Source organism: Misgurnus anguillicaudatus, chromosome 14, assembly GCF_027580225.2.
Source record: "Misgurnus anguillicaudatus chromosome 14, ASM2758022v2, whole genome shotgun sequence".
Lineage (NCBI taxonomy): Eukaryota > Metazoa > Chordata > Actinopteri > Cypriniformes > Cobitidae > Misgurnus > Misgurnus anguillicaudatus.
The window spans coordinates 21,513,470-21,538,747 of NC_073350.2; the positions used below are offsets into that span (position 1 = coordinate 21,513,470).

Sequence of the window (25,278 nt, forward strand, 5' to 3'; positions counted from 1 at the left end):
TGTACCACTTTGTCAGAGAGTGAACCAAACTATATTAAAATCTGTTAATACCAAATTTTCCATTACACGGACAACAGACTGACCAACGTAATGTTGATATAACAGCATGATGCAACAGAAAATGCACATTAAATCAAATTAAAATTTCCAAAATATTTAATTTAAAAAAATCTAATCGCTAACACTAACATCTTACATTTACATAGTTTGTCTTAGGTCCACAAAGTTTGGCAGGTCAACAAGACGCAGTGAGGGCAAAACGCATCTCTAGCATTGCCCCACATGACCTCAACGGAAAATGTAGAGGCAGATTATTAAAAGCAGCTTGTGATCGCAATAACTTTCAAAGGGCCTGGAGATGACTGGAAAAAGTTCACGATTTTTATCAGGACCTGAACAGAAGTCAAACAATCTCACACCACCGCACGCCCTTATATAAAGGTCACTGTAGAGCGTTTACTTAGGATGACCTACAAAGCAATATCTACTGTAAAGCAAACTTGGATTCAAAACAAAAGGCTATTGAAGGAAAGTAAAGAGTGTTCTCTCAGTAGAGTAAATGACAACTAAATATGAGAGAGAGAGCGAGAGAGAGAGCATGAGCCAAACCCCCTCAGCATAGCTATGCCGTATTTCTCCGAGACCTTTCACACATCTGTGGAGAAATCTGCACCACTTCACACAGCTCAGAGACTATTTAATAACAATCATAAAACTGTCTCAGCCCTGCAATAACACACAATAATGCATTCATGACACACACCTGATGCCGCTATCACATGCATGGGTGTGTGCGTCTGCGAGTGCGCGCCTCTCTCTTTCTCTCCCCCGCGCTGCTGACTTCTCGGCAGTCCATAAAAAAGTGGCAGAGAACAGCATACAGTCTCGGGATAACTCGATCCTTTGAGTGCCCAATGCCCCCGCTTTCTTGCTCTCTCTCTCTTCCACTTCCCCTGCTTCCTTCCTGACTCACTGGCTGCCGTTGAACAGCGAGCAGGCTCAGAGACTCTGTATTTGTGTGTATCTGGTTTAGGTGATGCAGACAGAGAGAGTGTGTACGGACCAAAAGGTCTAAAAGAGAGGGAATGTAAGAGCCGTAGTTTCCCAGCCACACCCGCGATTGCTTATTTTGCCATGATGTGCAAGAAACCGTTGCCCAACCTACCATACAAAAAACAAACGCACAAAGCTCTCCCTCATTTTAAGCTCTCACTGCTTTTGTCATGCACCCTGTTGTTTGACACAAGATCAGCACAGAATATAGAAACATCTATGCTTGTACAGTAACAGTTTTAGCACTGTATATTGGTCAGGATCAGTGGCGGCCAAAAAAATTGGGGGGCATACAAACTTGAAATTAAACTTTTACTGTAGTAATGCAGGTCTGTAAATAGCCGTTTATCAGGTGATGAATATCATTACCGCTTAGCTAAAAAGCTGAAAATGTTACTGTTAAAGTCAACTAAAGCATGAAATAAATATACTATGAAACTGTAAATCTGAGTATATTATCAGTAATGGACTAATCAACGTACAGTAATCATTCACACACACTCACCAGAGTTTGCTTTACACTTTTTTACTTTTAAAAATCCCATCATATAGCAAATTATCCGTTATTCATGTTTTAATGATAATCATTGTTTACGTTCACCTGTTCATCATGTAGCTAGTAGTTACATGGCAATCTGCAACCCGGTTATTAGACTCTGAGAACAATCCAATCACATTAGGTCAAAGACATAAAAACAATATTGATTCACTTACAACATAAGTGGGAGGGTTTGGGGCGCACAGTCCTGCGCCCCAAGACGGATCCAAAACCAGCCAATTAGAGATCAGCCTCAGGTCACATGTTTTTACCCTTTTTACTGACCTACATAGACACTCTTTTGGGGTGCGCCCAAGACACAAACATGACACACACACACAACAAACTCAGTTTTGATTTTTAATTTTTTGAAAAAAATGATAATATGACTAATGGCACTTCTCCATTGCATAGCACCGCACGGTTTGGTTTAGTTTGGGCTGGGTCAGCTTACTTTTGGGAGCTTTTCCATTGGGCGCAGTACGTAGTACCCGATACTATTTTTCGAACCACCTCGGTTGGGGTTTCAAGCGTCCAGGGCTGATACCAAACGTGATGCGAAAACACTGTAGATCACTGATTGGTCTGAGAATCATCACTATCAGCGTCATCGCTAAAATGTAAAGATTAGCTTTACCTTTAGTGCTAGCTTGCACTGTCTCGAGTGCAATCTGTGCTCTGCTGTAAGTTCCCAAACTCCGTTTTAGCGATAAAAAACATCCACAGGTTGAGAATCCGGGACACCATAACAGTTTTTTTACAAACTTTTTGTGGCAGTTTGTGGCGAACATTCGCGACGAGCACTTCAGAATTATATGCTTAAATGCTACTTCAATGAGGCTCAGTGGAGCGCCGTCGACTGTCATACAGAGGTAGTGATAAACGCAATGTGCAAACATCTATTTGTGGTGGCCAATTATAATTCTGTGGCGGACTGAGAAATAAATAAATGTATGGGAATGTACAACGACACTCTCACTTGTAAGATGTCACAGCAGTAGGCAGCGCAAATATAACGACACGCCTATAATCCCTCCCACTGTGAAGTGATACTAAACTTGATGGAAAAGCTAACCACATCAAAGTGAGGTGAGCTGACCCGACCAATACTAAACCAAACTAGTGGTACTATGCAATGGAAAAGCTCCATTAGTGAAATAATACAACTAAACGATATTATTTTGTATTAATTTGCATTATATATTTAACTTTTTTGTAACATGTTAAAGTAGCTTTCTTCTGTGGCCAACTTTGACCAGCCGCCACGGATTAAAGGTCTAAAATGTAACCAGTTTAAGAATATTGGCGTTGTCTGTTTCCGACCTGTAGTTCAATTAGTAGACCATTGCATTCAATCCCACTCCACTGTACGTCTCTTTGGATGAAAGTCTGTCAAATGCATGAATGTAAATCGATTGTAAGAGTCAATTCTGCTATGTACTAACTAAAAAAGTCATTTAATTTGTAATTGCAAAAGTAAAACAGTGCACCAGTAATGTAAAACACAAAAGGTATATAAAATAATATAAAACTACAGTAAGTTTAAAGTCATGTATATACAGTAAATACAATAGCGTGAAAGATATTAGAAAGACCAGGACCCCTGTGTTATTATAGCTCTTGGGTGTATCAAACCTACAGAGAGTGCTGTGTCCTTTTATCTTTGTAATTTTTCTACATATCTACGGCAAGTTCCCAGAATGCATCAGTGCAGGGGACAGTGTCATGTGGAGTAAGGATATCCGACATAAAAACAAAGCCATTGAAGCCCTGACGCAGAGCTTCTCTTTATCAAATCCAGCGCATTACTGTATCACAATCTCTTTTTTTCTAGCTCTTACCGTCCTTCCTCTTATTCTTTGCCTGGCTCTTGTAAAACAGGACTAAGTAGGACCTAATAATATTTAAAGGGATAGTTCACCCATCACTTACTCACCCTCATGTTGTATATATTTTGATATAAATGATGATCATAAGCACACAGTTGACGGTACCCATTGACGTCCATATTTGGAAAAACAAAAACTATGGAAGTAAATGGGTATGTCTCATTTTTATTCTCTTTAGAATGAAAAAGAAACTCATACATGTTTAAAACAACATGAGGGCAAGTAAGTGAGTATTCCTGGGTAAACTATCCCTTTAAATATTAAATTATTTCTGATGTATTTTGGGTGAACTATCCCTTTTAAGCCACTTAAATATTGTACAGCATAATAAAATGACCATGTGCAAACGTACTTAACTCAAAGGTCATCTAAACCATTTTCAGTATTGGCCTCAGAAAAACAAAGCAATAAAAAATGCGACAGGTTGGGTAAAACAGGCCCCAGGGAGGACAAGCTCTCAGAAAATGGGGAGACAGGAGTGTCATTGCCAACACTTAGACGTCAGTCTTGTATTCGTTTCCTGTTTTTACCCGACTCTAAATTCCCAACAACTGTCTGGGGCTGTCTCACGGTTTTGTCGTATGAAAACTGTAAATGTTTTCATTGTACCCCGCATTGAGACATTTGAAAATGTCCTGAATAACAATTCTAAAACTGAAAAGCTGAAGTGCTTCTTTTTTAATGCAAGTGAGACTTTTATTGGTTGATTTTACTTAAAAGTGTAAGCACTGGTTGTATGTCACTTACCCTTGTACAGTGTTTTTTGGGGTATTGGATATTGACTAGCACTGACTCAATCAATTGTGTAAGTTTAAAATAAAATAAATAAGTGGTAAACACAACTACTGTATAATATCTCTATCTGCTAATACTCATTTTCTCAGTATTTTTTAGAAACCTCCATAGAAACCAATATTTTTAAAAGAAAACAAAGAATTGCATTACAGTTCTTACTGAGATAATTGTAAGCATTTAAAAATAGTATCATGTTCTCTATTATTAAAATGGAAAGGGAAGGAAATCTCCAGACATTTGCTTTTACTTTGAAGCCTGTTGTTACATGTGAATATGCTTCAGGCAAAGGTTTGGATACCTGATGCGGAGCAGAAAATAATTGTAATTTTACACCCCAGGGGTCATCCATTGTGAACTCTTTGTTCATCCACAGAGTCTTAATTCCTGTCTTATGACATCACATGCATCCTTTAAAGGAGTGAATAAGAGTGGAGAGCTGTATTTGGCAACATGGACAGCTTTTTGGCAAGTGGTAGCAAAAAGAAGAGAAAGGGAGAATTAAACAGGATATTTAAGTAGTATTATGGGCTGACCTCTTTTTTTCATGTTGCCCTTTTTGATTCAAATCGTGGTATGTTTTGTTATCAATGTAATTGTGCTATTGCGAGTATAAGCAACAGCTGTTTAGCAATGGAGAAAACGGCAGCATCAATTAAGTACTGACGTATCTGTTCACCAAAACATAACATGCACAGAACGCCACTAGCGTTTGTCAGCCATGTATCCAAGCAAGAAGGAAAAATAAATAAATAACAAAAAATAAACAAGATGAAAATGATACCACACAAAAAAAGACTAAACAACAGACAAAATGCAACTTATGTCATTCCTGCAGCGATATTAAGATATTTGCTTTAATTTGATTAATTCAAGTTTCTAAAATATTTTTAATTATTCTATCCATAACATTATTTAAGCACCATGATAGAATGCTAAGAGAAAGTTTTTCCTAGTTCACTCCATCTGGTGGTAAACTGAGGTACTGAAGCCTGGAAATACAAAGCATTTTCTGTTCAATGCAGATTTATTTATTTTCAAATTATGCTGACCTTGAAAAGTTTCAGGCAGCACACCGAGTCTCAGACGCGTATCTCCTGAGATAGTTGTGATAGAGGTGTGAGTCAGCTCAGACTGGCCTCACATTCCACTGTTAGGTATCATAATACAAAGAGAGAGATGTTAAAAATATCTAAAAAAAAAAAAAAAAAACATTTGCAGAGTGTGATATATTTAATGCAGTTGTGTACTTAACATTATCCCAAAAGTTCCCAAAGATTTGTAAATCCAGAAAAAAGTGTGTTTTAAAGAGTGGTACGATTCACGATTTTACGTTGTGTATTAGTACTACATGTTAATATGCAAGAGGTACAAACCCCAAGGTAAACGGTGACACAAGTTATTGTTTCCAATGTAAATCTCTTTTTTTGGAATAAAAAAACCACATGGATTGTAGGTAACAGTTTACTTCCTAGGCCTGTTGACGTAGACATTATTATCACATTACAGTTTATGAGGCAAGGATCGGATTATTTTTCAGATCAGCAAAAAAGGGGTGGGAAAAATCTAATATCAAATAAAAAAATTGCAAACATTTATAAAAAAGAATAAAGTTGCACATTATTAAAGGACAAGTTCAGTATTTTACACTTAAAGCCCTGTTTTCAGATTGTTTATGATGAAATAGAACGGTTTTGACTAAAATTCGGACATATGATGCTGGCCCGAGAATTTTCGGGTGTTTGTTCTATCTCTTCCCACCTCTACAATGGCTGTACAGGTGCACAGGAACAATCCTTCCTAAAATGCATTAAACTTTCGTTTACAAATACGTGAAACTCACCGAGTGGTCAGGGGTGTTCACTGATATGCTCACACAAAAATCACAGCAAAAGATGCATTGACTTTGTATGTAATCTACTCGCACAAAACGTTGAACTTTCGTCTGGTGTGAACCCAAAGTAACAGTGTCTTCACATCCCAAACAAACAGCGTATACAACACAAATCTATTGCAGACAATTGCATCCTCAGGCCGAAAGTTTATTATTTGCATGCGTTTTAAAGTTTTGACAGTTTAAACACCCGACGCGCGTGCACACACACACACACACACGGCTGCCCGTCATCAGTGCACGTGAACAGAGCGATCTCGCTCATGTTTTAAAGCTACAGTAACCTAATTCATCCCTAAATAAAACACTCTGTGCTCTTCACTAAAGAACTGTTGTACTTCATACGAATGTGTGTATACTTAATTCATACAGTAAAGTCTGTGAAGTGTTTTATTTTCGTAACTGTAACTTTAAGGATTACTGTGTCTGGAGTGCCTGTCAGGGAGAATCCACAGCAACAGAAATCCATTAAAAACACTTTTAATCACTTTTAACTTCTCTTAAATAACTCAAGCCTGTAAAATCAAGAATTTGGCACTCCTTTGACAGGGTGACAGTCTGGTGTTTTTATTTTGAAAGCTCTTGACACTATTACACCATCTGCTAACCAATAACACTGTATTATACCCTCTTCTAGGACTTCAGCTTCGTGAGTAATGTCTTTGAGAGCAGCGTATTAATCTTTAAAACAAATTATTGTCAACCATTAATGTCTGTATTTATTATAGTACAGTCACTGTTTAGTCTGCCCTCGTGGGAGTGATAAAGATGGTCCATTTCACTGGGGGTTTTATGTCACACACATTTACACATGCACAGGAACTTGCGAATGCACGCACATGCACGAAACACGCAAGTAATGTATTGTATACATAAACACATTAATCAGTGTCAAAATATTACAACTCCAGTCATGTGGAATTATTCAGTATGAATCTAGTTATTCCACATACTACATAACTACATACCAATACATTTACACACAAAAACTTGACAGTCAACCTTAGAATAAGCACTTATGTAGGAGTTAGTGTACGGTCACCTAGTTATTATACATCCTAAATGGTTTATTGTGTGATAATGAACATCGGACTGTAAATTATCCAGCTCAATACACAGCTACTTACTAAATAACTGGACATGAAATATTGATTTGTGTTCAATTTATTTTTATGTGAAAGTGATATAAGCAGAATGAAATGAGGGAGATGAAACTAGCATAGCGTAGGATAGTAGCTGCCAAATATACAACTGCCCGCTCATTACACCAAAGTGCTTCACCACAGAATGCAGCGATTGACCAATGAGAATCAAGTATTGCAAATAACAGCAACTATCGTCAAAATATCGTTGTGTATTGTCACTTTTTGAACCCTTGCAGGACACAGGAACAAGTCTAACTAAAACCTAGCCCTCAAGCGAAGGAACCACAAAGACCTCAAAACATAAACACATAAAAGCATACTTGAGAAAACTTTCCCTCGCTCTTTTTCGGCAGAAACATTTTCAAATAAATAAGAGTCTCCACATAAGCTCATCTTTCCATATTTTTGGGTTAATGATATAAGTGCGTGCCTGTTGCGGAGGAAAACATCGGGTACATTAAGTAAAGTCTGGCTTCGATCACAGGGGAACAGAAACAGAAGTGTTTATCCAGAGCCTCTTTTTAAAAGCTCGGAGGACACTGGCAAAGATGTGCTGGCTGGAAATGTAGGACACTAAAAGACAATCAACCATCAAAGTGATGTCCCGCAATGAATTACACATGCTCAACCTTATCTGTATCATTTATAAAGAGTTTATCTCTATCCAGAGTTTGAAGCACCACAGTACTGACAGTTCTGAGCTACACGCTAATACATGCTAATGTTTTCAAGGATTTTTTTGTAGTGTACTGTAATGCTTTGAGTTTAAGACAAACACATTACAAAAATTCTAAAATATTTGTAAAAATGTCACGCCACAAAACCACAAAAATATCATACCTACTTACAACATTACTATTTTAAGATGTACTTAACCTCATACATGGTATTCAGTCGTTATATTAATGGGGCGGCACTCTAATGAAGCACTTTATTTAAAGGAAATGAGCACCTGTTAAAATACAAAAGTGGAAAGTGTTGGTGGTCATGAATAGGCACCAGTTTTGCCAGTGAGGAAAAATGGGAGTGCCTGATTTTTGAAAGAATGAGGAATACTGGCAGCAATACACTGGCTCTTCAGTCAAACCACTGGACCCATGACAATATAACAGAATCAAAAAGGATCACACCAAGCTGGGTGTATGTTTGTTAATAGACAGACATAGAGAAAGAGTATGTGTGTAAAATATAGAAAGGAATACAGGAAGAGAGAAACAAGTTGTTTGTACGCGTACAAAGGCTTATACTGTATGAGTCCAGTGGTTTTACTTTTCCATGTTTGCATCCCCACTGAAAAGCTGTCGCAATGGTGACTATAACATCACATCCGTCCTCTGGTTTCAAAAAATGTAACAGCACAAAGAAAAATGAAATTTTTGTTTTTCCTCTCTGTTCCCCAAGCACGCACACTGATAAATGATTATTGTGCTGAAATATTCCATGTCATATGTCCATTGGGCAAACCTTTTGGCATTTTTTGGCATTAACTCTTCCCCGCCAGCATTTTTCATGATTTTCATAAAAGTTGAATGCCTCCCAGAAAATGCTCTTCTTTAAATATATACAATATAATAAATAAAAGAAACAATTAGTTCTCTTAATCACGTCTTAAATATGGGTAGGTTTCTTCAAACACCAAATTTTGAGCAAAAAGCTGATATAATTGCATTTCTGTAAAGAACTTTTGATAGAGATCAGATGCAGAGCGATACTCAAAACTTAAATGGGCATACAGCCGTTTGCCCTAGGGGAAAGCAACCTGGTGCAGTGTTTCCCATGCATTGATTTACTTGTGGCGCACCGCCACGGAATCAACACTGGCCGCCACAAATAAATTTCTCATGATCCCCATTAAAATTTATATTTTACTGTTAAAAACGTCTTATTCATTGATGCAAGCACACAGCTCGCCCTCTCCCTTTCTCTAATGTTGCATGCAGCGCGCGCCTCTCTCTCTCACATAACAGTGAAAAGGTGGCGGTGTTTTCAATGTCCGGTCCTCCGTATACTTTCTTTTTCGCGTAAACGTCAACAGTCACAGATTTTACTGACAGATAAGACGGATCGAGTTTATCATGACTTGACGAAAGGTTAGCATTAGCGTTTCCCACACACACACCTGTTCTCTCCCTCTCTATGCGGTATGCCTGCACACGTGTTTTGTAGTAACTTTGTGTAACAGTTACTGTGTATTATCTCATTTCTGAATTTGCACCCAAATGTCTGCGCTATACGCGACAATAAAACTCACATTTAAATAAAAAAGGGCTCAACACATTGATATTGATGAGAAGAGCAACAGCAGTAAGACTTCAATGTAAATGTATGGTGATTTATAGACCAGCTGTAAATATACACGTACATTTCGTAATTTCTTTCAAATATAAAAGTGCTTTAAGAAGCATTTACTTGCATTCTAGGCGAAAAAAACAAGTCAGTGGCAAGTCAGTTCCTGAGTACCACGACACAAACTTTAAAAAGTCAAATTCACTTCTCAGAGGCACGGAACTGTTTCTGAAACTGACATTCTCCCCAAACTGAAATTAAACACAGTGTTTCGAGTAGGGCTATAGTCTACTCATTTTATTTCTGACAACAAAACTGATAATATGTAAAAATAGAAATCAGTTGTGTTAAAATGCAATATAACGTGACAGATGAAAGAGTAAAAGTGAAACATATGTCAGGTGCCAACACTCGATCAAACGCAAACACGTGATGACGTCACATATATACTAATTAGCGCGTGACGTCATGACCTCCACAAGTCTCTCAAAATCCTGTGGGAAACACTGTGGTGGATAATAGCGGTATTGCAGATTGATGAGATAACTTGTCAATGGCGGGGAAAGAGTTCACAAAAACATAATGATTTACTGAGAGTACCAGTTTGGGTCTCGCCATAGTAGATGTAGACCAATTAATCGATTTTGCAGATAAATTGGCATCGATAGTTCATTGGTGGAACCATCGGCTATCAGCAAAAAATCCATGCCGATAGTTTTTCAGAGTGTGCCGTTGCTTCATATCATTATGAAGTAATTCATTTGTGGAATAGATGCTGCATTAGCAGAGAAACAACAGCAGGAAACTAAGTTTGTCGTCAAGGCTGACAGGACAATAATATTAGTTGTAACTCAAACGGCTACACCAAAATACACGCAGATAAATCCAATCCAAATGTTTAATGTCATGATTACTACAATTGATTTGCATTCAGTTAATAACGAAGAAAGCAAAATATATGCAGCTGTCAGCTACTGCATTAACATATCAAACTAATCTGAATTTAGCTCTTTTTTTATCATCACTGCAATCAATTTTTGTTATTTTGATTAGAAAATCATTAAATGTTTAAACAGAAGCAAATAAAGTACAAGACTACACATTACTGGTAGAATTTCACAGAAGTATTTACTTCAATACTTAATTTAATTCATATATTTTTATTTAAATCCTACCTTTATTTCATTTAGCACATTTTCATGGTTTAGTACTGTTGTTTTATTACTTTTTGTAATACATTTCAGCACTGTTTCACTGTGTTTTGTTTTTTTAGCAGTTGATTAATCGGTAAATCGCAAGTAAAGACCAACCTAGTTATCGGTATCCGTAAAATCCACTATCGGTTGACCTCTACCCCATAGGTCTTCCCAATTTCATGTGACACATTCTAGCATCTTACCTTAGATGCAAGCCGGCGTTCCGTGCAATTGGGATGTTGACAATAGATACCGGTTTTCTCCTCCTGCACAGGCTTCTCACCTGAAACAACACACAAGCAGAGGTCAAAGGTCAACCACATGCAGGAATTCAATCTGTATCTAGCAATCTGTAATTCTAGGAAATGAATGAATGAAAGATAAATATCGAGACATTTTATACTAAGGTTATATGGAGACAAACACAATGAGCCTGTAGAGGATTTGTCCTTGGGCACGAGCCGAAAGACGTAACACAAATACAGCGAGGACAAGAAACAAGGCAGCTGCTGGTAGAAAGCAAGTCAGATAAAGCCTTCATCAAAAACTGAAGGAGAGTGAAATGATGTGTGAGGGAAAGATGACAAAAAAAATCAATGTTTAACACCTTTCAACTTATACTAGCCATGGTATGCTTTCTTCAGTCATACAGCAGCATCAACATGAGAGAACCCAGAAGACTAGCGGGGTGAGCCGGGATCATTTTAAGACTCAAAAGGTAAAAAAATAAATCACATTTCATCTGAACCAGAAAAATACCTTTAAATATGTTGTAAATTGATGTATATTTTTGGCTTTGGAGTCATCATTTTACTAAAGATTTTTTGAATAAATACGCAACACCAAAAAGTTATCCCTGTTCTCCAGCAAGTTGAAAAATTATAATCGTTACACTTGTATGAAATGCCGAAGGAGGGACTAAAGTGAAATTTGAAGGATTGACATTAACACAAAAAGGAAAAGAAAGAGGAAAAGCAGAGGCTAACAGACGGCGAGGAAAAAGTTGGCGGAAATCTGAGATTTCCAGACATTACAAGTTTGCTGGAAGGCTAGCTGATTTTCCTTTCAGTGAGGACAGTAAAATTCATTTTACCTTGAATCCCACAGGATTTATGAGAAAAGTGGATGGGAATAATTCTCTTTAGATTTTTTTAGCAATACTGCCATCTCAAAACTGGGCACACTGAAGCCTTTGCCGTTACTACCTCAAACTTAAGAGAGCAAAGCACATATTAGGCTAAAAATAAACAAATGTTCCTATCTGTAGTAGAGCATTGTGTTAATTGCACAAAAGGTCATGGGATCAATTTCAGGAACAAACATACTGCTAAAATATACCTTGTAATGCACTGCAAGTTGCTTTGGATAAAGCATCTGCAAATGCATGCATTAATGTACAATAAACTGAGATATGAGAAACAATACAGGTGTTTTACAGACCGATGGCCTCTTTACACAAAAGTACCTCCGTTTTACCGTGGTACACTGGATGGAATCTGATGGTAATGGCACTTTTTTTTTCAAAAACAGCTCTTAAATATATTGGGTGATTCTCACGAAACCATTGAAACACCACGGCACTAATGATTTTAGCTTTAAAATGTGTAATATAGTAACATTAAAAAGCATCAGAATTAACACAATACTGTGTTCTACCTTGCACAATGTGTGATTTCAACATAAGAATTTATAATTGTAAATTGTATCTCATTTTCTGCTGAAATTCTCATTACCGCAATGTGTCCGGCTGTGTTTGAACATGCGTTATGTTGTATTTTATCAAATTAACACAAAAATATTAAGAAAAAAAATAAATGGATGTTTTGCTAGACTACTTTAGATGACAGAAAAAATATTTACTGAATATTCATGTATAATAATAATGAAGAAAAATTAGGAAAATGATGTGTCCATGCCTGATGTTCTCATCCTCCGCAACACTTTTTGAGAACAGTTTAAGCACACATACAGACTTTTAATAAAGTTTGATTTTGAGTGACCAAGCACATGGACCAGTTACTTCAAGATGGCTACCAGGTTAGATCATTTTTTACAGTAAATTTGAAATATTGTCTTGTCAGAATGCTTACACAACATTTTGATTATCATTACTGCAACAGATGCTTATTAAATGATTATTTAATTAATAAAAGCATAATACTTTGATTTTAAATGCATGTGCAGAATCTTCAAATTATGTTCTTTCAGGTTTGTCACGTCATTTTGAAAATATGTCATTGTTGATGTTTTCTGACTGTTGCGGTAATGAGATTTTTTAGGATTAATTTTTTTAATTATGTTACAAAAAGTGTTAAATGATAAGTAAAAGTTTTTAAATTAATGTTCCCATTTACTCCAGACTTTGTTTTTCAATGTCTGGTGGGAAAAAAAGTAAATTTAAGCAATTTTTACATTTTCATGCTTGACATTTTTAAAACCAAGTTTTCATGAGAATCACCCTATTACAGTGTGCAAGCCTTGATGCATATACATGAACAAAAAACACCCATACTATTCATGATACTGAATGATTACCATATCCTGCATTATTTACAAGGTATTTCAAAGAACACCATATCTTTATGACAGTGCATGTCCAAAAACGAAAAGGTAGAGTAGCACCATTGCACTTTTCTGATAGATGACACATTCCAACAGCTTAATAGCAAAGCATCAACACAACCTGAAACTCGACTGCACACATTCCATCTCCATACTTGCCTCCATCTCTTTTCCAAATTCTCCTTCTTTAGTCAGAGAGGCACAGGGCAACACCAAAGAAATCCTCTATGTAGGAATTTGCAGAATGCCAGGATCTGTTTTTCATGCCCATCTGTTTACCTAGCCGCTTGCAGAAGTTCCTGAGGAGCCGAATATTTAGCACACCTACTGTCTTGTAGTAGGATAGCTCGGAAATATTTGATGTAATTCTCATTTCCTTTGACTCTACTGAAAGAACACTAAGCTATTACCATGGATGCGAATATAACATTTGGAAGGTCTGAGAATGTCAAAACATTACATGGCTAATCCTGCTGTGACCCAGACTTAATTGAGATTAGCTAGGTAAACAAAGGGTGAGGTAGACATTTAGAAAGTCATAGTCAAGGTACTCTTTAAGCCAGTGGTTACCAACCCTGTTCCTGGAGATCTGCCCTCCTGCATATTTTAGTTTCAACACACCTGACTCTAATTTTTAGGTAGCCCTGAAATGCTTGATTGCCAGGTTCAGGTGTGTTTGATTGGGGTTGGAGCCGATCTCTGCAGGACAGCAGATCTCCAGGAACAGGGTTGGTCACCACTGGCTTAAAGGGTACCTTGACTATGAAGGCTTGTATGATTTAATACTTTATATTTGCCTTCTACTACTAAAATCAGTTGCTAAATATTTTCATTACTTAAAAAAATGCAACATAATACTAATTTTAAGCTGTGTAGGCCGCCATTATGTTCCTATAGTGCATTCAGGCTCATTGACTTTAACCGTTTTTTCTGGATTATAAATTGCTCCGTAGTATAAGTCGCATCAGTCAAAAATGCGTTTTGAAGCAAAAAACATATACGAGTCGCACTGGACTATACGTTGCATTTATTTAGAAAATTATTTCACGAAATCCAAGCCCAAGAACAGACATTTAATCTAAAAAGGCAAGTTATTAAACTAAACAATGGCACACAAAACAACAGGCTGAATAGGTGTCCGTCATACGTTAACGCAAAATTACCATTTATTTACCGAAAACAATAGCATGTCAAACATACCTGGGAGGCTGAATAGGCTAAATTAACACAACAAGCCAAATCAAGTTCAAGTCCCGAAGTCATTCCACATCACTGAATCTATTGAATTACATAAATACAGGAGCAGCATAGAGCGGACTCTCGCGGCTGTAGACGGTAATGGTTTCTCTTGGTTCATATTGAATTATTTTGACATAAGTCGCACCTGACTAGACGTCGCAGAACCAGCCAAACTATGAAAAAGTGCAACTTATAGTCCAGAAAATACGGTAACGGTTGTCGCAAAATATTACTACAGTTTACTATAGTAAATACTATGTCATTTACTATAGATTTTTTATGTGAGAATGTTTTACTTCCCACTCCCACCTTCTTACCTGTCAGATTGTCTTTATTCAGATCATTTTTCACATTTTCTTACTCTTCGGTTAACATTAAAGGGGTGGTTCAATGGTATTTCAAGCATTCTGACTTATTAAGACTTATAGAGTTGTTTCCTCATGCTAAACGTAGGCAAAGTGTCAAAAAAGCATTTGGGTGTGTTAGGGCGCAGTCACACCAAAAGCGCTTTAAACGCTTGCAAACGCAAGGCGCGACGCACTGCCTTTTTTAAAAAAAGAGCAGTGCGGCGCGGCTTTTCATATTGCTAAGCAACCACCGAGTCAGCTGTCTTGTCAATCAAATATTGAAGCGTGAGCGCTCTTTTGCTGTTAACTGTCATATTAGCAGAAACTTTAAAAAGAGGACGCTTGCTCTGACCTTGTTTGAGGGTGAGAGGTGCACAAACACGCAGGAGAGAGTGAGCGAGTGGAGTCCGGTTCTTCAAAAGCAACTGTAACTTCCCTCACCACAACGTAAGGCCCGCCTCTCCCCTCATTCGATTGGACAATGGAAGACGCGAATGACGTCAGGCGCTTTCTCCGCTCTCAGCGCTCCTTCAAAAACGCGTGCGCGGCAGGCGGCAGAAAACCGCAAGGCGCTCGGCGCGCATAAACAGCGCGCAAACGCGCCCTGCCCATAGAATATCATTCAAAAAAGGCGCCTGCAACTGCCATAAACGCTTTTGGTGTGACTGAGCCCTTACAGAGTATTTCTGTGCCAAATGGACTTCGACAGAGTTCGTACAAGTTTCGGAAAGTTTTTTCGATTACAGGTCCATCTGACATTTCTGGGGTTTCTATACGCATCACTTCTTTATATGATCACTTCCCCCGGAAAACCCCGCCCACCCGTCAATCAGCAGGTGACGCTAGAACTTGCAAACATCACATTACGCGACACAGCTTTGTTTACTTTCAAAACTCAACAATGGCACGAAAGAAGAAGTGTGTTTTTGGATGTAAGGAGAAGAAAGCCAGCCTTATGAAAACAATGGATATAGTTTATTATCCGAGGTAGCAGTGAAGCTATGCGTGTGTGTTTGATGCGCTGGATTTTCCCACCCGGGTCATGATTTGCATGCGGCAAGTAAGACTTCTGTCTTATGTTGGAAATAGGCGCGTGCATATTATATATGACACAAACATGTAGTGAATCATAAGTTAAACAGTGTTGTATAGTGTGGTATGACTCGTACTCGCTCCTACCGCGGTATAACTCCTCTTCCTTCATTTTTTCGTACGTTATTGGAAAGATTCAGTAAAGCTAATCTTTCTTTTATAAATCTGATTAAACTAAAGACTATTCTGAGATATAAAGGATGTAAAACTACTCTATAGGTACTCTACATTAATATCAGAAATGCAGAAACAGCATGCGTTACGTGAGCTTTAAAAAGGCTGAACAGAAAACATTGATGTTCTTGTATTTTTTATCGCATGCAGGTGTCAAGATCACATACCTACACCTACTGCCAGTAGCTGCATTTACATGGACAATTGTTATCAGTTTAAATGTTCAATCTGAATGAAAACACCATGTAAACACCTCAATCGGAATAAAAGACCCAACCTGATTAAATATCGAATCGGTTTTTAGAGGGTTGGTTTATACGTTGAATTCCGCTCAAAAGGACATGATAACTAAAACTAGGACAACGCCGCAAATGTGCAGTGACGTAAAATTGCGGCGTAATAACGTATGACACAAAGAACGAGCTTGTGTTGTTCAAGGAACCTTGTGATGTCATTCTTAAATTTTCCTAAACTTCCAATCCTCTGTGAAGTGATATGAGACAGCGTTGCCCGGCCAGTCCCCGATTTTTACTCTGATCCACAAACACGCATACTCGACTTTACCAGTACAGCGCAGTGCCTCTTGAGCGAAACAGTACAAAGAAAAACAAGGCTGGAATCTGATCCTTTGTCCCTCGGAGAGAAATTCTGAGATCTGATATTGTATCAGTCATTCAATAAAAATTAAACTTGCTGCAAGAAGAAACATGTCACGAGAAATACGGCATAAATATCTATGCGAATTGAGCCCATCCACCTCTAACTCTGTACAAATACTGCACAATCTTTTATAACTTAGCAACATAACAGCATAGCACATCATCATTTACCAGTGTCTGTTAAAATCTCTTACCACAGGACTTCTGGGTAATGTCCATGAGGGAGGTCCAGGTGTACTTCTCCACCCCCAGTTCATTCTGTGTGCATGTCAGAGTTTCCAGTTCATAAGAGCCATGCCGTCGCCAATAGAACATCGTGCCACACAATCCGAACGCAATCGATTATTTTTAACGCCGCATTTAGATTTAAATTCTTAACATACAGAAAAGAGCAAAATCATGGATATTTAAAACCAAAAAGTCAAATTAACGCATAAAACCTTTACTTCTCTTCATGTTTCAAAACTTCAAGTATATTAAAACTCGAGTGAGTTCTCTAGTGGAGAAAGGTTTCCAGAATACTGGTTTCCCAAAAGTTTCCAGACAGAGAGCTTTGGACTTTCTGAGCCAGTATGCGAAGGGGGAAAGGAGGGGGCTTGACCCACACAGCACGACAGACAAGCAATGCATTCATGCACATGTGAAGTGCATGCTGGGATGTGAGGGAGACTTGGACCTGTGACTTTTCAGAATGGCAAGAGATACAATGCACCCTTTTCAGATGTCCACCTACTTACATCCCACAATCTGTACATCTTAACGCTACTGTATGATATATAGGGCAATAAAGCAGATGATGATGGTTTGGAGATGATAAAGCCACATTCAGTGACAGAGAGACAAGATGAAATTCTTAACATTTGTCCACAAAGTGAGAAAGGGTTACGATAGATTAAAAGAAGAGCTACATGTGCTCACAAGTTCCTACAGACCCCCAAAATTTCTAATTTTGCTTTGACAAATTAGAGAGTAGCATGGGAGAGTCTTAGCTATCGGGATCCAACCTTTTCCAGGCATATGGTAGTGATTTGGACCAGCGTGACGTGCAGGGTTGGTTTTAATGAGCAGCCTTCCAGTGGCAGTCAAGCCAATACGCTGCATTCTCAGTCAGCTTAATCTTTTGCTGGGACATGTACAAGCAACAAAGCTCTTTTCATCTCCTTACATTGCAAATTGGTGTACGAATGTCTTTAATATTTACAGTCCTTTTCATCTACCGTTATTACATTATGATCAAAATTTATAGTTGAGATATTTTCGTGATGTTTTATTTGTACTGTATGTTAACAGATAAAAATGGTTCAAAACAAAATATCAGGTCACTCGTTCGACTCTATATGATCAACTTAATATTGACTAAGTAAAGCCATGTGACAGACTGAAATCAATGTGAATCAATCAAACTTTGATGCTCCTAATCTCATGATTATGCCACATTACACAGATTTCGGAAAAAACTTTGATAATGTGTCCCGGGATTTGTCCTGGAATCGTTTCATTTTGGGTTATTCACACTGCCAGTGACTTTCTGGCATCTGTGTGTGCGTTAATCACATACATCCCGTAAAGATCCTGTTAAGACACGTGATGTTTAATGTAACTGTAATCATGCATTTTGTAGAATTTTTCCAAAGCATCTTAAAGGGATAGTTCATCCAAAAATTAAAATTCTGTCATCATTTTTACACACTCTCATGTTGTTCCAAACCTGAAGAAATATCTTTGTTCTGATGAACACTAAGGAAGATATTTTAAAGAATGTTTATGTTTAAGGGTAAATGATGACTAGATTTATCATTTTTGGGTGAACCATTCCTTTGCGTTTGCTATTATCTGCGATTTCGGTTTCTGTAACTGATTTTTTTTGTCGCAAACGTTGATCTGGGTTTAACGTAGGGATGGGCAATATAAACAATATGCAATATAAACAATACAAAATTTGCATACGATAGAGATTTTAATTCTATTGCACGTCGATGACGCTATCAACCCGTGAAATTTAGAGCTACGAGCTGCTGCCGGCTGCAACGCATAATCATATTTGTCATTTTGAATAAACATGGCTGAAAGCGTCAGTGAAACAGAGGAGCTCGTGAAAAAGACTGGTGCAACATCTATTATTTGGACTTGGTTTGGATTTAAGCCGTCCAACAAGCAGCAGAAAAATATACTCTGTAGGACAGGGGTGTCCAATACGTCGATTGCGATTGACCAGTCAATTGCAAAGGCAATGCCGGTAGATCGCACGTAAGTTAACTGCTGCTTCACGGGCAAAATTGACATTATGGACTTAAACACATTTTCTAAGGGTCTTTATAATGTGTTCTGAAACGAGTCTATTAAAAGCATCATACTGCAATACAAATTGCTATCGCAAGAGGCTGCAATGTATATCGCAAAATGGATTTTAGGGCATATCGCCCATACCTAGTTTAACGTCCCCGTTCAAAAAGCTTAATGATTAAGCTGTTGTTACATTTTGTCACTGTGGTACAGGCTTACGTCATTGTTCCTGCATTTTGTTCACACAGGGCGCATATCAGGAACGTTATGGCAGTGTTACTAGGTCATGTTTGTGTTTAAACAAAAGGCACTCTTTCCAATTTTATGGCAATTTTCTGGGATCAACAATCCACACTGTAAAAAAATGCAGCATGCAGTTAAAACAGGGTTCCCACACCTTAGTTAACTTCAAATTGAAGGACCTTTCAAGTACTTTCCAGGTCCAATACCCTCAAATTCAAGTGGGAGTTACATCATGTTACCTTTTCAGATACATTGTTACAGTTCCCTTTCGAGGAAACTGGTGCTGCGTCACTGCAGTGACAGTTTGGGGACGCCTCCAGGGGTAAGTGCTCTGAATGTGTATATCAAATTCAACCAATGGTGAGGCTTAAAGACAAGGACAGGGTGATGCGGGAACCAGGAAGTATATCGCTATCTGAAATATTGCGAAATATGGCGTTAGAGGGACGCAGTAAGTATGGCAAGGGAAACGCAGCGTCTCGTTCCCTTCTCAGGGAACAACAATTACATACCTAACCCGAGGCGTTTTTTAAACACAAGTATGCAAAAAAGCATTTTGGTATGAATCAACATTTGCATACAGAACATACAACTATTTAAAGCATGTGTGCTTTAAAAGCTTAGAATTTTTATGATATTATCCTACACTGCACAGGGAATAATATGGATTTTTTTCCAGAAAACTTTCAGCACTTAATGACCTGTGTATCTATGCATGTATGTATGTTTTCAAAAACTTGAATTCCCCCCCCAAATTCACACACTTTCAAGGATTTAAAGGACCCGTGGGAACGCTGTTAAAAGAACTGGGTTTTGCAAGTCAATTCAACCTACTATTTTAAGTTTAGACCTGTGATAAATTGACATAACTTATAAAAACAAGTAAAAAATTGTTTAACTTAATTTTTTAAGTTAAAGTAACATACAAATATTTTGTTTTTTAAGTTTATTTGACAAAAAATGCTGCATTTTTTACGATGCATGTGAAAGGGATTTTAGATTATGAAACTTTAGACTTGGTCTAAAGACAGACAGGATCACATAAAATGCAAATATATTATATTAATAATTAGGGATGCTCCGATCGATCGTCCGCCGATTGCAATCGGCCGATAACGGCATTAAATGACGCGATCGGCACTCGCTAAATTTGCCGATCTCATGAGGCAATCTTTCCGTTTACTTTTGTCATCATAACGTTCCTGATGTGGCTGCAATTAGAGACCATTTTACACAGTGCGAGCATTTTGTAACCCCTTGCTCATGTGTGACGTGCCGATTTGGATTTCTCTCTCTGTCTTTACAGAGATATGCGTATTTTCTATGAGGATGCGCTCCGGCCCTCAGCGCAATGCGTCTTCACATCCCTATCAAACAGCATATACAACACATATCTATCGCGGACAATTGCATCCTCATGCCAAAAGTTTATTACTTGCATTCGTTTTAGTTTTGAAGGTTTAAACTTCCATTTTTCCTCACAGCTGCTCTTGTTTGCGGACACCCGCCGCACGCATACACAGCAGCGGGTCATCAGTGCACGTGAAGAGAACGATCTCTCCCACGTCTTAAAGCTACAGTAACCTAACTCATCTCTCAATAAAATTACTCTCTGCTCATCAGTGAAGAACTGTTGTACTTCATAAGAATGCGTGTATATTTAATTCATACAGTAAAGACTGAAGTGTTTTATTTTAATTAATTACTTTTAACAGACATAAACCTTTTTAAAGGCATATTACATTTCTCTTTGCAAAAAGAAATATTTGTTGTGCTTATTTATTTGATTCTCTATTAAAGGAATATTTCATTTTCTTAAAAGAAAAATCCAGATAATTTACTCACCACCATGTCATCCAAAATGTTGATGTCTTTCTTTGTTCAGTCGAGAAGAAATTATGTTTTTTGAGGAAAACATTGCAGGATTTTTCTCATTTTAATAGACTTTAATAGACACCAACAATTAATACTTAATACAGTTTTTTTCAACGGAGTTTCAAAGGACTATAAACAATCCCAAACGAGGCATAAGGGTCTTATCTAGCAAAACGATTGTCATTTTTGACAAGAAAAATAACAAATATACACTTATAACTTCTCGTCCAGATCCGGTCCAGCGCGACCTATAACGTAAATGCGTAGTGACGTAGGGAGGTCACGTGTTACATATATAAAACTCACATTTGCGGACCCTTGTAAACAATAAACTGACACAAAGACATTAATTAGTATCAGTTGACATACAACAACGTAGGAACGGTCCTCTTTCAACACACTTGTAAACACTGGGGCGGAGTTTCGCGTTCATCTTCTGTGACCTCTTGACGTCATGACGTATTGCTTGGGGTCACGCTGGCGCATCACGACCGGATCTAGACGAGAAGTTGTGCTTTAAGTGTATATTTGTTATTTTTATTGTCAAAAATGACAATCGTTTCGCTAGATAAGACCCTTATGCCTCGTTTGGGATTGTTTATAGTCCTTTGAAACTCCTTGAAAAAAACTATTACGTGTTGAGTTAAGTGTTAATTGTTGGTGTCTATTAAAGTCCATTAAAATGAGAAAAATCCTGCAATGTTTTCCTCAAAAAACATAATTTCTTCTCGACTGAACAAAGAAAGACATCAACATTTTGGATGACATGGTGGTGAGTAAATTATCTGGATTTTTCTTTTAAGAAAATGGAATATTCCTTTAATACAAAAATATACCCAATTTATAGTTAGTTTCATTTCTACAAATGGTGCAAACTCTGCTAGATTATAGATAAAAGATTCCCATTCCACTGCCATTCTGTGATCCGCAATCGGCAGATCATGATCTTGGTGATCGGTAATCGGCCCCAAAAATGCTGATTGGAGCATCTCTATTAATAATAATAAAATACAATTGCATAGTGATAGGGTAATTTGTTAAGTTTTCTTCAGTATGCCAAATAGCTTGCCAAGAGTATTTACAATACCAGCACTGGGAAGTTACAGTGAAGTTGCACCGTCCACTTGTCAGTGTAAGTGATGTTTAAAACCACAGTATGCAAGCGGTTTTGCAGTTTTGCCTGGATCACTTCGATCACCAGTGGGCATGGAGCAAGCGGAAAACATGAAATGGAGAACTTGGAGTGGACCTAAAATGAACTGAAAATGGAATAATAATAAAGATGGAAAACTGCTTTTTATTCTCTGTATTCTGAAGTATCTGCTTTAAATTGGCGACATGCAAAGCTTGCTTAGATTCTAATATATAAGAGATTCAGATTTTGTTTAAAACACTAGTTCAATATATTAATTTTATGTTTATAGAACTGTACTATGGATACAATATCACACACACAATACAAATGATCAAACATACCAAAATCCAAACGTTGTTTGCAACATCGCATCTGGCAATAGCTGACCATGTTATCTTCAGCTCATGATAAACAGCATGAAAAGCACATGTCACCACCAGCATGTTGGCCACACATGAAAGAACGCTGTGGCTTGACAGCAAGTAAAGTCGATTATAAGACCTAAACTAATCCTCTGATCTGTGATTCTTCTGACATTTTGTTTATCGTTGATTAAAACACTAGCATTAGCACAGTCATGCACACAGCGAGCAGGCCAGTCTTAAAACCAGTAATGGCCTTTGGGTTGGAGACTAGATGGCAAATTAGTCAGGCAAGTGACAGTTCTCAAACAGTCCAGATAGTTCCTTGCACCGGATTCTATTTAAAATCAAGTAAACAGTCTCTGGTACTCTTTATCATAAATTCAAAAGACTTGACTATATTTGACACTGTGGTAAAATACCACTCAATAGCTCCACTGATAAACTGCGAGCTCCATAAAAGCCCCATTTTTTTGTCTGGAGTGAGGATTTAATAACCAGCACCCTGGACCTCACAGACTGGAATTTTATAACTTTTAATGTTTAGGTTTTTATGAAACAATGACCTTGTGGTCAATTATTCAGCAAAAAAAGAGTTTCTTTGGTAAAAGGTGGTTAGCTGGGGAATTTCGTTTCAAAATAAATCTCAAACAGTGTCAAATCTCAATGCTTCTTGCGTCAACTAGTGACAACTAGTCACAAGAAATAATCAAATTTTAAGTGTGCCGCAATACCTCTTTGTTGACTATGTTACTATGAAAACATGTATGGATTGCTAAATAAGCTCAAAACATTGCTAAAACATTGTTATTTTGTGTATTTGGTGTAATACAATGTGTTTAGGTGGTTTATGGTTCACAAAAAACACATTTTCCACATAACGTACATTATTGTTGCTCATGTTCCCTGACTCACTGTAACACGTTGATTTTGTACAAAGCTCATCTTTTTGAAAACCGCAGTTCCCTCCGATTGGTCAGCTAACGTGTATGTTGTGATTGGCCTGAATATAGGGCTGGGAAAAAATCGATTTGATTTTAAAATCGAGTTGGTAGGTCAAATTGATTCATATTTTTAAAAAAAAAATTCTCCCCCTCTGCAGTATAGAACAGTACATACATTTTGCATTCGCCAAATCTTCCTTCAGGGTTTCGGTAGGACGCTCCCTGCAGGGCAGCCCTCTGCCCCTCCCCTCTCCCGAGATTGTTTGGATTTGCGTAAATTTCATGTTGATGCAATTTAATTAAATATAATATAAGTATATATATTTTAAATATGTGTACAGTTTGCAATTATTTTGTTATAAATGGGGGCGGGGGGAAAAATCGAATCAAATCGTAAATCAAGTTTTTTATAAAAAAATCACAGATTTTTTTAGGGGGACAATCGCCCAGTCCTACCTGAATACCTCTGATGTCAACTGGAAATGTGACACTTCTTACTGTATATTAAAGATTAGCTCCCAATGCAATACTATCAGGAGTTAAATAGTCTTCTTTACTACCTTATGAATATAAGCAATTTAATTAAATATAATAAGTATATATTTTTTAAATGTGTGTACAGTTTGCAATTATTTTGTTATAAATGGGGGCGGGGGGAAAAATCGAATCAAATCGTAAATCAAGTTTTTTATAAAAAAATCACAGATTTTTTTAGGGGGACAATCGCCCAGTCCTACCTGAATACCTCTGATGTCAACTGGAAATGTGACACTTCTTACTGTATATTAAAGATTAGCTCCCAATGCAATACTATCAGGAGTTAAATAGTCTTCTTTACTACCTTATGAATATAAGCAATTTAATTAAATATAATAAGTATATATTTTTTAAATGTGTGTACAGTTTGCAATTATTTTGTTATAAATGGGGGCGGGGGGGGGGGGGGGGTCGAATCAAATCGTAAATCGAGTTTTTTATAAAAAAAAATCACAGATTTTTTTAGGGGGACAAATCGCCCAGCCCTGCCTGAATACCTCTGATGTCAACTGGAAATGTGACACTTCTTACTGTATATTAAAGATTAGCTCCCAATGCAATACTATCAGGAGTTAAATAGTCTTCTTTACTACCTTATGAATACAAGCCTAATCTGATCTGGAAAATGCAGATGACCAAGCTGAAAGATGAACTTTAACAGTGCGGCTTGAGCAGAACGTAACAGATTGGTAAGGTAACATTACTAAAACAAAAAATGTCTGCGTTTGTGATCGTAGAAACAACAAGCGCTACTCTGCACTGCTCAAAACTTACTTTTGAAAAATGGTTTAGTCCAGGGTTTCCCGCAGCATATTTCAGTTAAGGCGGCCCGCCTAAGCTTGGAAACCCTACCGCCTTTACTAGGCCGTCAAAAAAATAAAAAAATACATAGCTGCACAAAAGGCAGTCAAGTGCATCTCTGAGAATAGCGTGTACGCGCATCACACCGCGAGCGGGGACGCGCGCCACACGGCCGAAATGAGAAAGACGTGGTCGGACCGTCAAGCCGCATTCAGACAGCCAGCGATGTTAT

General features: G+C 37.6%; 1 protein-coding gene across 3 annotated transcripts in view; it reads right to left on the reverse strand.

The window, feature by feature from the left end:
* Positions 1-25,278, reverse strand: part of plekhg5a (pleckstrin homology domain containing, family G (with RhoGef domain) member 5a) — a 59,707-nt gene that overhangs the window by 30,002 nt on the left and 4,427 nt on the right. The window contains exons 1-2 of one of the 3 annotated variants that reach the window (XM_055184020.2): positions 17,061-17,190; positions 10,997-11,076 (exon numbers count right to left, since the gene is read on the reverse strand). In XM_055184020.2, coding sequence (XP_055039995.2) covers positions 10,997-11,076; positions 17,061-17,181 — 201 coding nt within the window. In that variant the 5' untranslated portion in view covers positions 17,182-17,190. Of the gene's footprint in view, positions 1-763; positions 1,041-10,996; positions 11,077-17,060; positions 17,191-25,278 lie in introns of those variants that run through there. The other 2 variants (XM_055184022.2, XM_055184023.2) reach the window with 2 other exon arrangements.